General features: G+C 41.8%; 1 protein-coding gene across 9 annotated transcripts in view; it reads left to right on the top strand.

Annotated features, from left to right (window-relative positions):
- The first annotated feature begins 300 nt into the window (after positions 1 to 300).
- EML5 (EMAP like 5) overlaps positions 301 to 15432 on the top strand; it is an 86586-nt gene continuing 71454 nt past the window's right edge. For 3 of the 9 annotated variants that reach the window (XR_013391981.1, XR_013391980.1, XM_077924937.1), the window contains exon 1: positions 360 to 1416. Coding sequence is in view for 5 of the 9 variants with exons in the window: in XM_077924937.1 (XP_077781063.1) it covers positions 1220 to 1416 (197 nt within the window). In the remaining 4 variants the exon portion in view is untranslated. Of the gene's footprint in view, positions 1417 to 6121; positions 6149 to 15432 lie in introns of all 9 variants that reach the window. The other 6 variants (XM_077924925.1, XM_077924921.1, XM_077924933.1 and 3 more) reach the window with 5 other exon arrangements.

The raw sequence follows: 15432 nt of genomic DNA on the forward strand, positions 1-15432 counted from the left end.
GTAGTTTGGGGCATGTTTTCATCTGAATCTGGCTCTGAGGTGAAACGGAGCAGAAGGTTTCCGAACCACACCAGCCGGCAACTGAATTAAACGACAAGAGACGGTTTTATAAGGTCTCGAGTAAGATAACTAAGCAAGGAAAACTATTCGGTCAGGGAAGGAGGGACAGCTGCATTCCTCATGCGGTGAAGGTCGTGTTTGAAGTCTTGAAGGGAAGCTTTTAAATGTTCGGTGTTTTATTGTGTTTCTATATTTTTGTGGCAGCAGCCCAGAGTGGCTGGGGCAGCCCAGTCAGATGGGGGCATTTCAATAATAATAATAATAATAATAATAATAATAATAATAATAATAATAATAATAATAATAATAAATAAAGCGCCGTTTGGTCTCTCTGACTTAACATTTTGACCCATAGCCGCCTCCCCTTTCCCCTCAGGTAGCCTCCTCCGGGCTGCTTCCCCTCCCCCACGCTGCCTCCCCGCCCTTTTCTCAGGTGGCGCGAGGAAGCCGCGAGGACAAGGACGGCCATTACGCCTTGAAAGTCCACTTTCAAGGGCGGGGAAAGCTGGAGGGGGGGGGGTTAAAGGGAAAGGGACATCTTCCAGCTCATGGAAAGGGCGCCATGAGGAGAGAACGACGACGACGGCAAGAAGGGTGACAGACTGCGCAGGCGCAGAGTACAGGGAAAGTGTGTGTGGCGGCGGCGGCGGCTGAGGATTGACGTCGCGCGAGGCGGATCTCGAGCCGACGGAGGCAGAAGTCGGAGCGCCGAGCGCCCGGGCTGCTGAGGCGCGGAAGGGGCTCGGGGTCCGTCGCCGGGCTCGGGCTGGAGTTTTCAGCCGCTGCGAGAGGGTGACCTCCAGGCCCAGCAGGTGGATGGTAGTGGAGGAGCCGAGGCCGAGCCGCCGCGCAGCCATGTCTAGCAGGAACGGCGGCGGCGGCGGCGGCGGCAAGAGCAGCAGCAGCAGCGCTGCCAGGCTGAGGCGAGCCCAGCGCGTCCCGCGACGCCTTCTGTGAGGAGGACGGACGGACGGACTGGCGGCTGTTCGGGAAGGCTCCATGCCGGCGGCCAGGGACTGAGCGAGGGGAAGACACCGATCCCTGGGCTTGAGGGGACCCTTTCCTTCCACCCTCACCCCCACCTACCCACCCACCCACCCCGCTCCGGGGCTCCGGCAGGAAGGACCCCGACCTCCAGGCGGGAAGGGGAAGGCGGGCCATGGCTGACCGGAGCCCGCCGAACTGCCACCTGAGGCTGGAGTGGGTTTACGGCTACCGGGGCCACCAGTGCCGCAACAACCTTTACTACACGGCCGCCAAGGAGATCGTCTATTTCGTGGCGGGGGTCGGGGTGGTCTACAGCCCCCGGGAGCACCGGCAGAAATTTTACCTGGGGCATCAGGACGACATCATCAGGTAGGGGGGAGGGGACACCACCCAACCCCGCCGGGAAGCCCTTTCTTTCCTTCCTTCTCTCCCCCTCTCCCTCCCTCGTTTCCATTCCCAGGTCTCCTTTAAGCGCCGTCTCTGCAGGAAGACTTGTCAGAGGAGGAGAACGCGCTCGATCGACACAGACAAGCGCTGCCTTTCCTCCCGCCTTGCGAAAAACAGCAGCGACAGGCAGGCGCCCTCCTTAGGGCATCAGGGTCCTCGTTTGATCCCAGTCTACAGAAGCGCCGTATTAATCTGGGATTTCCCCCCACCCCCACTCCCCTCCCTGTGCAATATTATCTCTCTTCCCTATTCGAGGAGGCTGTGTGTGTCTGTTTATTATTATTTATTTACTATCCTAGGGGCCGGCCAGTTCTTCTTCCGCGTTCACTGCAGTTCCACTCTCTTTCGTGATCTGGCGAATAGTAAATACCCTGGAAACAATCTTCTCTCTAGTTGTCAAGGGCAGTTGTTAATAGGTTATCTCCTTCTGCTCTCGGGAGTATGGGAAAAGTTTGTTAGGCTGATGCCTGGGTATCGATCTTCCTTCTTTCCTTCTCTTTCTTGCTTCCAGAAAACCCCAGAAATCAACATTTTAACCTTATAAATACAGATAGGATTTCCTGTATTCATATCCCAGCCCCCACTCTGTCTTTCTCACAAACACATCTGTTATCGGACATCTGTACTGTTGCGATTGCTGAGATCAACTAAGGGTGCCCTCTTAACAACACTAACCTCCTGCCTGTTTCACTCAGCCAAAGGCACATAGAGAGGTGTTCTCAGGCTGCTGTTTGCATCCTTCATTATGAAACTACCTCTCCTTGGGAGTTTACAATAGTCCAAGCTTAAAATCTTTCTGCAGCATTGTAAGGTCTTCAAGTATCTTTTCTGACCGGCTTATGTGGGTGAGGAGTAGTGTGTACTCTATCCCTAAAACACAGGCTTGAATTCTGACATGTATACATTTTGCTCCATTTCCGCAAAGTACACTGTGTAAATCCAGTTTATATTTGTCCAGTTTGCCAAAAGCAAAAACAAAACCTAGTACTGCAGTACAATATACTCACATATCACCTCTAGGTAGCTGATTTTCTTAAATTTCTCTTATTTATTAAAGTCAATAAATTTATAAATATTTACTGTTGGTAAATTATATAACATGTGACCCACTTCTGCAGCTTTAAATATTTCTTTATTTGTGTTCGGCTGTTAGAAATCACAGTTTTACACATTTAGTATTGGTGCTCATAGTTGGTAGAATTGCCAAACAATTTTTAGAAGCATCAGTTTTGGAATCTATTTAGTCTTAGGGGTGGCAATTGATGAGACTGAATCTAAATTTTGAAGCAGTTTTGCTTTGGTTTGCTTATACACTTTATTTATTTTAGACTGGTGACAATGGAATTTCCCACAGTAATTTGTTATTTTTCTCTTGAAATTGTATATTATATACACAACAAATGGCAGTTGTGGATCCCTAATACGAAAAAGGCATTGCTTCCTGTTGAATTCTGAACTTCCGGTGGTCTCATATTTTTTCCTTGAATGTTAAATTTCTGAACAGTTCTTAAACACTGGGTTGGTATTTTAATCATGGTGGCGTGTGCTGACTTGGCATTCATTACTGAGACTTGGTTGGGGGAGATGGGTGTGCCAGATCGTTCATGGCTGTGCCCCACTGAGGACTCAATGCAGCACCAAGCTGGCTTAGAGAGCCAGGAAGGTGGAGTTACCAGAGTTCATTCTCCCTTACCAGGAAACCTCTCTACTGTGGCGTGGGTCTAGAGCAGGCATAGGCAAACTCAGCCCTCCAGATGTTTGGGGACTAAATCTCCCATCATCGAGGACCAGTGGTCAGGGATGGTGGGAATTGTAGTCTCAAAACATTTGGAGGGCCGAGTTTGCCTATGCCTGTTCTAGAGGGTCTGTATCATACATTGAGTCTTAGATTAAGGATGCTGTTGTTGTATTGTGTTGACCAATAGCCTCCCTGACAGAGCTGGCTGAGGTAGTCTCAAGCATGGTGTTAGAGGAATCTCAAACCATAATACTGGGTGACTTTAATACCCATGCCAAGGCTGCCATTGGACCAGCACAAAGTAGCATGGCCTCCATGGCAACCTTGGGTCTGTCTTAGGTTGTTATAGGACCCATGTACAGAGCAGGATTACCCTTGGTCATTACTCCAGGTGGTGATAGGTGTGATGAGTCAGGAATTGGGGTAGCATTTCTGTGGCTCATTTATCATGGTTAGACAACTTTCTGATGAATTTTGGACTGAAGGCAGCTATCCTGCTCTGCAGTGATGGGACCAGTTATGATGGCCTGCCTCCAGAGACTTATGGATCCTGATGGATTCCTGAATACTTGTGGGGACTTGGGGACAGGCTCTTGTTTCATTGTTGAATGGTGAGATGCAGAGGGCTATTGACACAATAGATCCTGAGCATTCTGTGCAGTGCTGCAGGTACTGATATTCTAGGACACTATGAGTGATGAAACAGGCTGGATGATGGCTAGAGTGCCAGTGGTTTAGATCTCACTCTGAAGCTGACTGAGCACTGATTAGAGAGCATAATTGCACCTACTTTGTAATTTAGATACTACGGTTATGGTTCCAGTTCCAGCAGAGGTGTCAAATGCTTTGTCTTTTCCAATTTATGGGATCAATTTCAGTTTATGATGACATCAACGGAGTGCTAGCAAGAATGTGCCCAACTTTGTGCCCTCCTGACCCCTAGTAAAATCAAGCTGGGGGATTGATTAGGTGGATCCAGAGTGTGGTGAACACATCTTCACATGGGTAGGAGGTTCTGCAACTTTAAAGGAAGCAGTGGTGCAGCAACTACTGAAAAAGCCAGCCCTGAACCTGGTTGTCTCCTTTCTGGTGACTGAGAAGGTTGTGCAGGATCAAGTTTAAATTAATTTTAAACTTATAAAGAATTTTTTTATGTTTGTGAAGAGCTCTTTGTACTGTAAGAAAATGCTAGCTATGCTGGTGGAGTGAGAACTAAATTATTTACACAAGGAGGCATTATTAGTATTTGTTTTGGATATGAAGTACCGCCCCATATCATGCCTAATGTGTAAAGTCTAGAAGGCATTGTGGGCTCTTTTCTTTCTTTGTCTTTCTGCTTATAGTACTGCATGGGCTTGAAAAGTTGTAGCTTGCATTTGGATATCTGAAATGTCATGCTCTAGAAACAATACATGTTTACAATGAGGCTTAGTAAAAGCATTGGCTTATGGGCTGTGTCTTTATATACAACAATAGGCTACAATATCTGTAATATGTGTGATTCTATGCACAGTTATGTAGAAATCACTGGAGCTTACTCCTGAGAGAAGATGGATAGAATTACATTGTAATAACACTGATAGTCATAGTGCTGAAGGGCACAAACCTGTAGATACTTTTTGCATAACTGACTTGTTTGAAACTCTGAACCTACACTTAAAATCTCAAATTTGCTGCAATCTTTTTTAAAAATTTAAAAGGATAATATCTATTGTCAGGTGCAATGTTTTGTAGTTGAGAGAATATATTTTAGCTACCATTCCTTTGATGGTGAGAGCTACAAAAAAGGCATTGGTAAGCATTCAGGTGGGAAGGGTCAAGGAAGAGTTTATTTGTCATGACTTTCAACCTGAGGAACTTGCATTGTGCAGCAGAAGACTCAGAAAAGGACAAGGTTCAGGCTGTTTCCCTGACAGAAGAACTACCAGAACCACCACAACTCATATGATGAGTCCCCTGCAGTACCTCTATCATCCTCAGCCTCACAAAACCAAAGTCTGCAAAATAGGACAAATGTCATTTAACCACCTTGCCAACCAATTGCACTTCAGATCTTATTAGCCTTTAGAAGACTTCAGGTGGCTAGCTCCAGCAAAAACAACATCTTCCTATATATGCCTTAATAGCAGGACACTTCAGCCAGCAGGGCCCCTGTGGAGCTCTCTAAGGTCTTGTTTGTGACTGCTTTGGCCTGACTTGATTTGCCTCCAGCAGCCACTGTGTGCTTCCCTTGCTAGCCTTTCTACTTCTCTTTCAACTTCCCATACCCACTTTAAGAGGACCAACTCACACTTTGAGGATGATCTAGAGCAGGGATGGCTAATCTGTGGCCCTCCTGTAGTTGTTTGACTCTACCTCCCATTAGCCCCAGCTAATATGGCCAATGGTCAGGGATTATGGGAGTTACTGTCCAGCAACATCTGGAGGGCCATTAATTAACCACCCCCTGATCTAGATCCACAGCAAATTCATTTCCAAAGTACATAGTTTCCCACACTCTAGGCTTGGTTCCTCCATTCCAAACTGGAGCAAACTTCACTTGCTTTTTGTATAAAGATTAGAAACACTGACCCCAGAGCTTCAAAGCACTATTGTGATATAAGGACTAGTCCAATGGCATGATCTGTTAGTCTTTAACACTTTAAATGTCAGGTGTATAGTGCAGGTTTAACCACCCCACAATAGAAACAAGTGTATAATCCTTTATTTTCTTCCATAAAAGTGTGTGACTACCAATGCATAAGGAAAAAAGTGAAGCACTGAAATTGAAGGAAGTAGAAATCTTTATTTGTTGGAGCATTATGTCATGCTGCTATGCTAAAGGTTTTATGTTTAAGTTATAAGGAACTGGAGGAGTACACTGTTATTTATTTCTCTTTCCCTCCAAAGAGCAGCATAAGAAGCTGGTAGATGGAGGTAGGTACTATCCACCTTAATTTCATCCTCTTGTTGACACATCATGCATGCCCTAGTACATGTTTTTATGTTGGACAGTGGAGTGCAGTTGACAATTACTGTTATTGGCCATGTTTATAAATAAGACATGGATTGTTTAGCTCAAATGTAGTTTGTTTGTACATGTGAGCCTGTTCTGGCAAGTTAATGATAATTAACCCAACAAATCTCTGTATGAAGCCATGATTTGAAGTTGGCTTATGAATGGTAACCATGGTTTATTGTTACATCTGAACCTGCAGTCTTGGGTTAATCATGGTTAGTTTTAGTGTTCAACCAAAACTGCTCATCCAACTACAGATTCATGAGGCAAGAGTGGCTAGAAAACAAAACCGTGCCCAATGCTAAGTGACTCTTGCTGATGCTTTTCCAGTCCTTGCACTCCTTTCTCACTCATCCTGGTAACAGGCTCCTTTCACTGCTCACCTCCTCCCTGGCAAATTCTTGGTCTCCAGTTCGTATGCTTACCTTTACCAAGAGAAATTTTAGAGAGGAACTGGCTATTTTGTTAGCATTGGTTTAGGTCTAGTTGTTGAAAGCACAGCCCTACACTTTGCTGGTTACCCTAATTGTTACACACACGAGGAGGAATTCAGTGCAGTGTGACACTAAGGAGATTGTTCTGTTGCAGTAGCTGAAGAAGTCCTTGTGTGGGCTTCAGCTAGTGGGATCAGTTTAATAAATCTGCCCCAAGGGAATTGAAATAAATACTTCACATGGAGGAAACAGCAAAATAAGGGGCTTCTATTTAGGATTCTAGTCCTATAGTCCTATAGTCCTATAAGTCAGTGGGGATTACTTCTAAGCAGACATGCAGAAATCTGCAGCAGATGACAGGTCCCCGCCCCAAGGAACTTTTCATCTAAAATTCAACACAGAGAAAACAGCAAAGGAAAGGTATTCAGTTCAGAAGTCTAGATCTTAACCCATTTATGTGGGAGCAACTCTCACTTTCTGTTATAAACTATAACTGCATTGTGCCCTATTATTTATTTTAAAAAATGAGACTTTTTTTGTAAGCTCAGAGTAGTAAAACTTAACACCAGCAGCAACACAGTGGTTGTCTTCCACTCTTGCATGCCCCTTGGGCTATTTAACTAAATTCTTTTTGTATTTGTTGAAATCTTGGGGTTCCTACTGATGCCTCCCACTTGTGCATGGATGGTGCCATTTTGGCTACACAAGCAATGACACTCACAACCTTAAATAGATGTTGAAATCATAAGAATACAGGTCCCTGTCACAAGGAACTTACAATTTAAAATTCAAAACTCAAAACAGAGGAAACAAGAAAAGGAGAATCAAATACTGCATCTTGTTCATAAGAGTAAGTACCAGGCAGACCCATGCAGAGCCTGTCTGAGGCCTGTGGCAGGAGTCTTGTTAGAATAAAGTTATAAAATCAAACAAAAAAAGCAGCCAGTCCCTTGAGATCCTCCTTGCCAGGTTAGCCCTCTGAGGCCCGGGGCTGCCTACCCCGTTTGCACGGGACTGGTATCATTGAAGTCAGTGAGGATTACTTCTGAATAGACATGTATTTTGTTGCACAGGAAGACAGCTCTTTTCTTTGAGACACAGAGGAAACAAAGGGGATTCAATTTGAGATTCCAATCCTGTACACAGTTACATGGGAGTAAGTTCTACTGAACTCAGTGGTGATTTCCTCCAAGTAGTCATGTAGATATTTGCACAAGAATACAGGACTCTGCCCTAAGGAGTCTACTATCTAAAATTCAACATAGAGGAAGAAGGAAAATAAAGACCCAACTCCTATCCTCACTTTTACACAGGAGTAAGTCACACTGAACTTATTGGGGATCATTTCTGAGTAGACATGCACAGAGTTGCACAGGAAGACAAGCTTTGGTCCTAAGGAAGCACCAGTCTTTGGGGAGGGATCCCAAACCTGACCCCTCCTGTCATATTTTCTACTTGCAGAAGAGGATCACTGCTCACTTGCAAATTCCTGGGTAAAGAATATGCAGGAGGTGCGCACACACCAGTCTACTGTCTCTTGGGATTTGGGAGTTCTGTGTTTCTTTGTCCCAACTGACTAAGCTGATGGACTACCACCCATGGTTGGGCCAGATAGCCCAGAAGGTTGAAGAAAGGCAGACATAGAAAAATAGAAGCAATACAGTTAACAAGATGGAGGGGTTGGTTTGGCTAGTACGCTTGCCTTCTCTCGCATGGAGCAGGCTACAACCTGTGTCATCAAGCTGGACTTCATGGTCATTGTAACTTTCACAATATGTCTGCCAGTGGCTCATGTACAAATTTAACAGGATACAATGACAAGATTGCACTTTGTGTGATTCTTTGGGGAAGGAAATTGTGAGGAATTACAGAGGGCTGCTGTCCAGGATCTCTTTACCATAGCAATGTCACATTTGGAATACTGTGTATAGTTATATTTGTTCAGTTGCATCTCTAAGAAATACCATAGAACTTGAAAATGTGCAAGTAATAAGAAACACCAAGTATATAAAGCTATATCTTCTGATGGCTGTGCAAGAATGTTGAGACAACTTGCTACTTAAAACCCATCAATGAAGAAGACAGACAAATCCAACTTGGGAGTTCTGTAATCTCTTCACTCCTGCTGAAAACCCCCAGTCCTGTGTAAATTGTCCACTACACCTCAGATAATGAAAGGAAAAGAAGCATGGCCTCTGAATATTCTCTGAGTTGAATGAGTAGGTTCATCACTAGTTCATTCTGCATAGTAACTAAGGCTGCAGTCCTCCACGTTTAGTCACAGTAAGGCCCATTGAATTCCATGGGACTTTCTTCTGAGTAGTGTACATAGAGTAGTAGTATAGGATTGCACTATAAACTTTGGTACTCGTGCTCATTTTAGACATTGAAGAAAATGTGACCAAGCTTATAATTTATAAAAAAGCAGTAGCTACCACTCAGAGTGGCCATCTTTAATACTTAAAGATTATAGTAATAGACCAGAACAAGAACCATATGATAAAAGAAACAAGTATTTTTAAATCTCAGCCACACTAATTAAAATTTGCCCTTCTTTATTAAAATTGAGTTACACCTATTAATCTGCCAATCAAGCTGATTAACAATGGAATCCTATACACTTTTCCCTGAAGTAAGCACCATTTAACTCAGTGGGACTTACTTCTGAGTATACTCTGCGTAGGGCTGCAGTGTCAGTCCTATTGGATGCACTGCAACTTCTGTGTAAATGCAGGCTAGCATTACACAGCTTGGAGCACTAGTTTTTCTGGGAGGACACCTAAATTAATTTTAAAATAAAACACAGTCCCCTCCTTATATCTTTGTGTGCATTTTGTTTCTGTTGAAAATGCTGTGAACCTTCATCAGTATTAATTGATTGGAAATGTGTTACCTTCTGCATGAAATGGGCAATGATATGGTAGATATAGATGAATGGCTAAGAAAAACCTGAGTATAATGTACTGAAATTCATTAATTTGTTTTAGGTGTTTTATGAAACAGTGGCATGGACAACCTGTGAAAAAATGGGGGAATCTTCCTCATATATTTTTACTATGTGTCTTTACACAATAGACTGAGTACTAGTTAATTTAGTGAAAGTGCATACATTGGAACCTGACAATTGAGTTTTAACAAGAAATTCATATATATGAGAGAGATGGTAATTTCTTACTTATATTATATAAAAAAGTTAAAGAAAACCTTGTAGTGAATTTCATTAGAATTTCATTATTAGACTTTAATTTGGATATATTCCTTTTATCACAACAGTATTCACACAGGATAAATAGATTAATTTTACAGTGCAGTTATCTGACAACAAAATAAATGTCCTCCTGACTTTTAGAACTATGTCAATCCTTGTTCTCAGTTTATAATCCCTCAGCAAGAACAAGCAAGGTGAATTATGCTTTATCTTTCATCAACACAAGGTTTCAGACAGTGTCTGAATGATTTATGAAGATTTACTAAGATTAGTCTGTGAATTTTTAAGCTTGATTTCTTTTTAGGACTCCAGAATAGGAGAATTTGAAAACCAGAGTTTGAAATTTTGCACTTTTATATGATACTGCAGCCATATTATTTGATCATTTATCTGGTGTTAAAATGGTCCTGAAAATAAGTTTTATTGTGGCAATCTAACCTCCAGAATATCGCCTTGCCTGCCTGGGTGTTCCTAAAGGCCTGTCATGCACTACTTTGTTCCTGGTGAATCTGCCTGGCATGTTAAAACATATCACCTTGGTAAATGGACATCAGAAGGACAGTATATAGTGCATTTTCAAGCTAAAAGCACTGCTATGCTTTCCTGCTTGGTTCCACAGTGTGCCAACATATTCATGGCTTTTCTAGAACAATGCTTCCTCTGCTCCTGTCCACAAAGGTATCTCATCTATCTAAGATTGATGACATTATCTAGGCCACAGGTAGGAAGGTCTTGAGAAAGTCCCCTGGGATTTCCAACAATATGCAACCCAGCATCACTCTGAGCTTGGACCAGTCCATGCAGCAGATTCACATTCTGCATACTACTGTGCAACCACACAGTGGTTATTGGGAACTAGGGATAGAGGAGAAACTGATTCAGTTTGCATTTAAAAGTGAGCCTACCTAATTTGTACTTTCTGAAACAACACAAGAACAGAAACACGACCTCAATCAAAATTCATACTGAATTTTGCAATGTTGTTCTCCAGCCAGGTAATATGAGTGAAAACAATGTACAAAAAAGCATTATATTACAGGAATTTGTTTTTTTGGGGGGGGAAAGTATATTAGAAAGAGGTAAGGTAAGGGTAAAGGACCCCTAGATGGTTGAATCCAGACAATCTTGACTATGGGATGCAGCATTCATCTCGCTTCAGCCTGAGAGAGCTGGAGTTTGTCTGCAGAATTTCATACAAACATATTGTGTTGAGAAATTTGCACTAAATTGCTTGTTGTTATTATTATATTTATTTATATCCCACCTTTCCCCTTCAATTTAAGATTTGAAAAATTAGAAATTGAGCGGAACTAAAATGGACAGATTCACCCATCCCAACTGCGTACAACACATTAAAAAATAACTATCTTGCAACTTGCCTCAGGTGCCAAAATATATTGGGCTTGCCTTGACCACACCAGACAAGTATCAGAGGAAAATGGGCCCCTTAAAGGCACATTTGATATACCACAAGTATCCACCAAATAAACTGAACATGTTGATTGATAGGCCCAGACTGGTACCCAGGAACTATCTACTGCAACAGGGCTTTTTAACCTGTGGTCCATGGACCTCTAGGGTAATAAAATTTATGCACCATTTGATTATAGTAAACCTCAAAGTGGTTTACAAAAAAGGTAAATCTATAAAATAAGGAAAAATTTACAATACAAGAAGTTAAAATACCAAAGCAGTTTAAAATTCACACTAGCTCTTATGAGCATCTGGATAGGCTTGACAAAACAAATTACAGGACCTAATAACATCATACACTGGCTTATCTTCCAGTGCAATATATGCCCTCATCTGAAAGCAGTACCATTCTGCTTTCTACATATAACAAAGTGGTCAATCTTTATGCTAAAAAGACCAGTTCAAACCAAAGTTCAAAGAGGATAGAAGTGAAAAGAGCTGTGAAGAAGAAACTGCAGGAAATTAATAAAAAATCATTTGAGAGGCACAGGGGAAGAGGAAACTATCCAGTAGATAGCAGCTGGATTTCTGATGGGCAGTTTCCGAAGGCATGGGGGAGCCTTTAAAAGAAAAAGGGGAAAGGAGATTTAGAGGGATTGTGTGTGTTTTATCTGTTGAATTTCCTCTTTTTCTTTTGCAACCTTTAAGGCTAGGCTTGCCCATTGACCTGAACTCCCACAGGCACTCCACTATGCCTGGCCTCAATTCTATATAATTTTAGACAATTGGTTAAAATGCACCTGTTTTAGCAGGTTTTTGGAAAAGTGACATGATTAGATAAATTGATTGTCACTGCTGTTATTAATAAATTGTTATGTGTTGCTATAATTGGTGATGGTGTTTTCATGGGGTTTATTTTTTGTTTTTATCTTGTCCGATTTTGTTGTAAGCTCACCTGTAAAGGGAGGGGAATGAATGAATGAATAAGAAAGAAAGAAAGATCTTAAGTTTTAGATGAGGAAAATCTGGTGGAAATATATTTTGTCCTCATTTGACAATGGAAAATATGATTTTGGACTGCACTGCTCTACAAGATTCACCTAGTAATATACAGTACCTTTACGTTTTTGAGAAATCAGCAGGATGTAATGTCATGTGCCTAATTTAGGACCGCTGCCATAAACACTAAAGCAATTATGTCAAGAAATTAGGATGTATAAGCTGTGTTCTGCTGCTATCTGAATATAAGAAATTCCAACACTCATTCCTATAAAAAATATAAATGTAAATAGTTGTTCATCTATTTTATTTGGCTTAGGTAACATCAATGTATAGTTTGTTGTGTATGGTAAGATCCTGCAGATGTAATAAAATGACTGATTGAGAGTTGCTGTACTTTCTATTTAATGACACTATTAACTTTCCTTGGTAATCAGTTTTAGCACAACAAATGGATAGCCATTTCTCATTTGTGGTGTGCAGTTCCAAATTTCTTCCCTTGAGTATGATTTTTGTTGTGGGGATATTTTTTTCTACCAGAGAATAGCCTGTTACTGGATTTTATTGTTTTTATTTGCTGTAAGCTTCCCTAAGTGAAGCAAATTCATTGGAAGGGTAGGAGTGTAATAATAATAAAGTGCTGCTGTCAATTCATGAGTTTCCCTAATAATAACAACATGTAGTTTAACACAACATGCTATGGGTGGGATTCCACTTGCACAATGCGGCTTAGCCACCCCCCTGCACCCCTGAAATTGGCTCTGGGGAGGTTAGGAGAGCCCACAGAACAGGTGGGGGGGATTGTTCCATCTGGCAAGCTGAAGAGTATGATGTTGAATTACACCCGATATGCTTCTGTACCTTGAATATCAACAGCTGGTGATGTGATGTGGGCATGGTGAAACACACAGCAAAATGTATGTGGTGCTACAGTAGATGGGATGTTAGACGGGAAAGAGACATATAGTGGTAGCAGTTCCATGTCTCTCTTAATGTGATTTTGAGTTCCACCCTGTGTTATATATACTCTAGTGTCCCATAGTCTGGGTTTCTATAGAGAATATTAGCCCGTACTGGCAGTGTCTTCCACAAAGTGACAATGGGATCAGAAATTAAAATGTTTTCCTTACTGCACTGATTCTTATGACAGTGCTCCCCCGCCCCATTCAGAATTATTTTCTAAATAATGTTTCTTAATGATTGTAGAAATAGAGCAAGAAAATGAATGTGTGTATATGAGTCAAAGACAATGTCTGTGTGCAATGACATGTTCCCTATTACCATTGTTGTGTACCAAGAAATAGTTAATAAGCTGTTAATAATAGTTAATAGTTAATGAAGGCTCTAAAAGTGCTTCTTTCTTGAGGATATACCAGATAGGGGTGCAAGATTACAACCTGCAGAATGATGCAGTGGAAAACTGTGCAGCTCATGTACCTCTCACCTGATTTTTCACCTGGCTCCTCTTCCCTTGCCTGCCATTGAACAATATTAAAGTTCCATTTTCTAAGTAGAAGGACAGGAGGAAGGTGTATAAGAGGACTCGAGAAGGAAAGGCAAGAAGGGATGGTGGCTGCACAATCTCCCACAGCCTTGTTTGTTTGCTTGCTTTAATCATCTTGCTTTAATTTGCATTTTGTTAGATTCTTTGTCCTTCCTCACTTTTGGGGCATCAGGGGCTGTCACAGCTGCAGTAAAGAAACTGAGATGGGAGAATATATTTTCCAATAAAAATGGCAAACATGAGTTTACAAGCTTGTGTTTTCTGCGGTATTGTGAATGTGGTAACAGATGGGGTTTTTATAGGGGAGAATTACCGTAGCTGTTGGGCTGGCATCAGGGGTTGGTATAATAGGGTATGTACTAAGGCTCACACTCCAGTAGAGGGCCCACTACCAATCCTTGGTGTCTGGTGGTGACACTGCTTCTCCTTGATGCTTTCCTGTCCTCAGTAAATGAGCCCACTGTGAGAATAATGAGAAGAAGCAGTACACTGTATCTGCTTTATTCCCTCTTCCTTCAGGAAGTGGTCCTGATTTCAGCCCAGAAGGAGAGGCAGTAGCAACAGCAGGGAGGAGGTAGACCCATTGAGACCATTGTGCCCAAATGGGGAACCAGCCCTAGCAGAAGGAAGTGGTGTTGTTAAAGGAAGTCTCAGTGGGTGGGTATTACCGTACATTACACCCAAGGTCTAATGGGGATTTGAGTAGTCACAAAACAATTTCCTCTCATGTCACTTTGGTTAGTGACCCTGGGTATTTTTTTATTCAGAAATGTGCAATGGTTGACTTGCTTGACTCATTCTGTCTTATTTTTTCTTCAAACACCACTAGTATGTTGCATCTTGTTCACTGAACTTCTATCCTTCTATTTGCTTGTGGCAAATTGTGGTTTATCATGCATTTAATCTGTAGGGAATTATGTCCAGGGGATCTTGCCTTAGAGGAACTGGACAAGAGGACTTTTCTTTGCCGCTATGATTCTAATCACTTACCCTACTGCCTTTTGTAGCTACAGTCAAATATTAACTAAAATGTAAGAAAGCTGCAATGTTAAAAATAACATTTTAAACTGAAGGAGAGGCAAATGGGCCCTTTTTGTGTAATAGTATATAAGCCATCTCCTTGATAATATATTACCAGTGCTTATTTCCATGCCACCTTGCTCTGACTGCTTGACCTTTTTTGTTTTATGTATAATATACAGCTTTTCTTCAAATAATTAATCTTGCCCAAAGGCTATAAACAGACCATCTGCCTAAGTACTTAAAACTAGGTCATATATTCTGGTTATATTTTAATTATAGGGGTTAGTTCATTTCTCTTGGTCTTTTTTCTTTTATTCTTAGCTGAGCCACACAGATTATTATTCACCTGAGCTGAGGATTTAACTGCTCACAAATTTTCTCTCATTAGTCAGTCATCTTAGCCAGTTGCAATTAGTTTTCCATTCTATATTTAGATACTATTAGCACTGCAGGCAGGGAAAAAGAAGAAAAGAAAATGAAAAATAAAGCTGTCGAAGCCTAATGACCTGGTTCCCTCTTCCTTCTTTTTTCCATTCTTCAAATATGTCAAATTTGCCGGGAAAATCTGAAGCCTCCCATATTAAATACCTTCTGGAGGATAGGTCAAATGATATTGCACTC

The sequence above is a fragment of the Podarcis muralis genome, chromosome 1 (genome assembly GCF_964188315.1).
Source record: "Podarcis muralis chromosome 1, rPodMur119.hap1.1, whole genome shotgun sequence".
Classification (NCBI taxonomy): Eukaryota; Metazoa; Chordata; class Lepidosauria; order Squamata; family Lacertidae; genus Podarcis; species Podarcis muralis.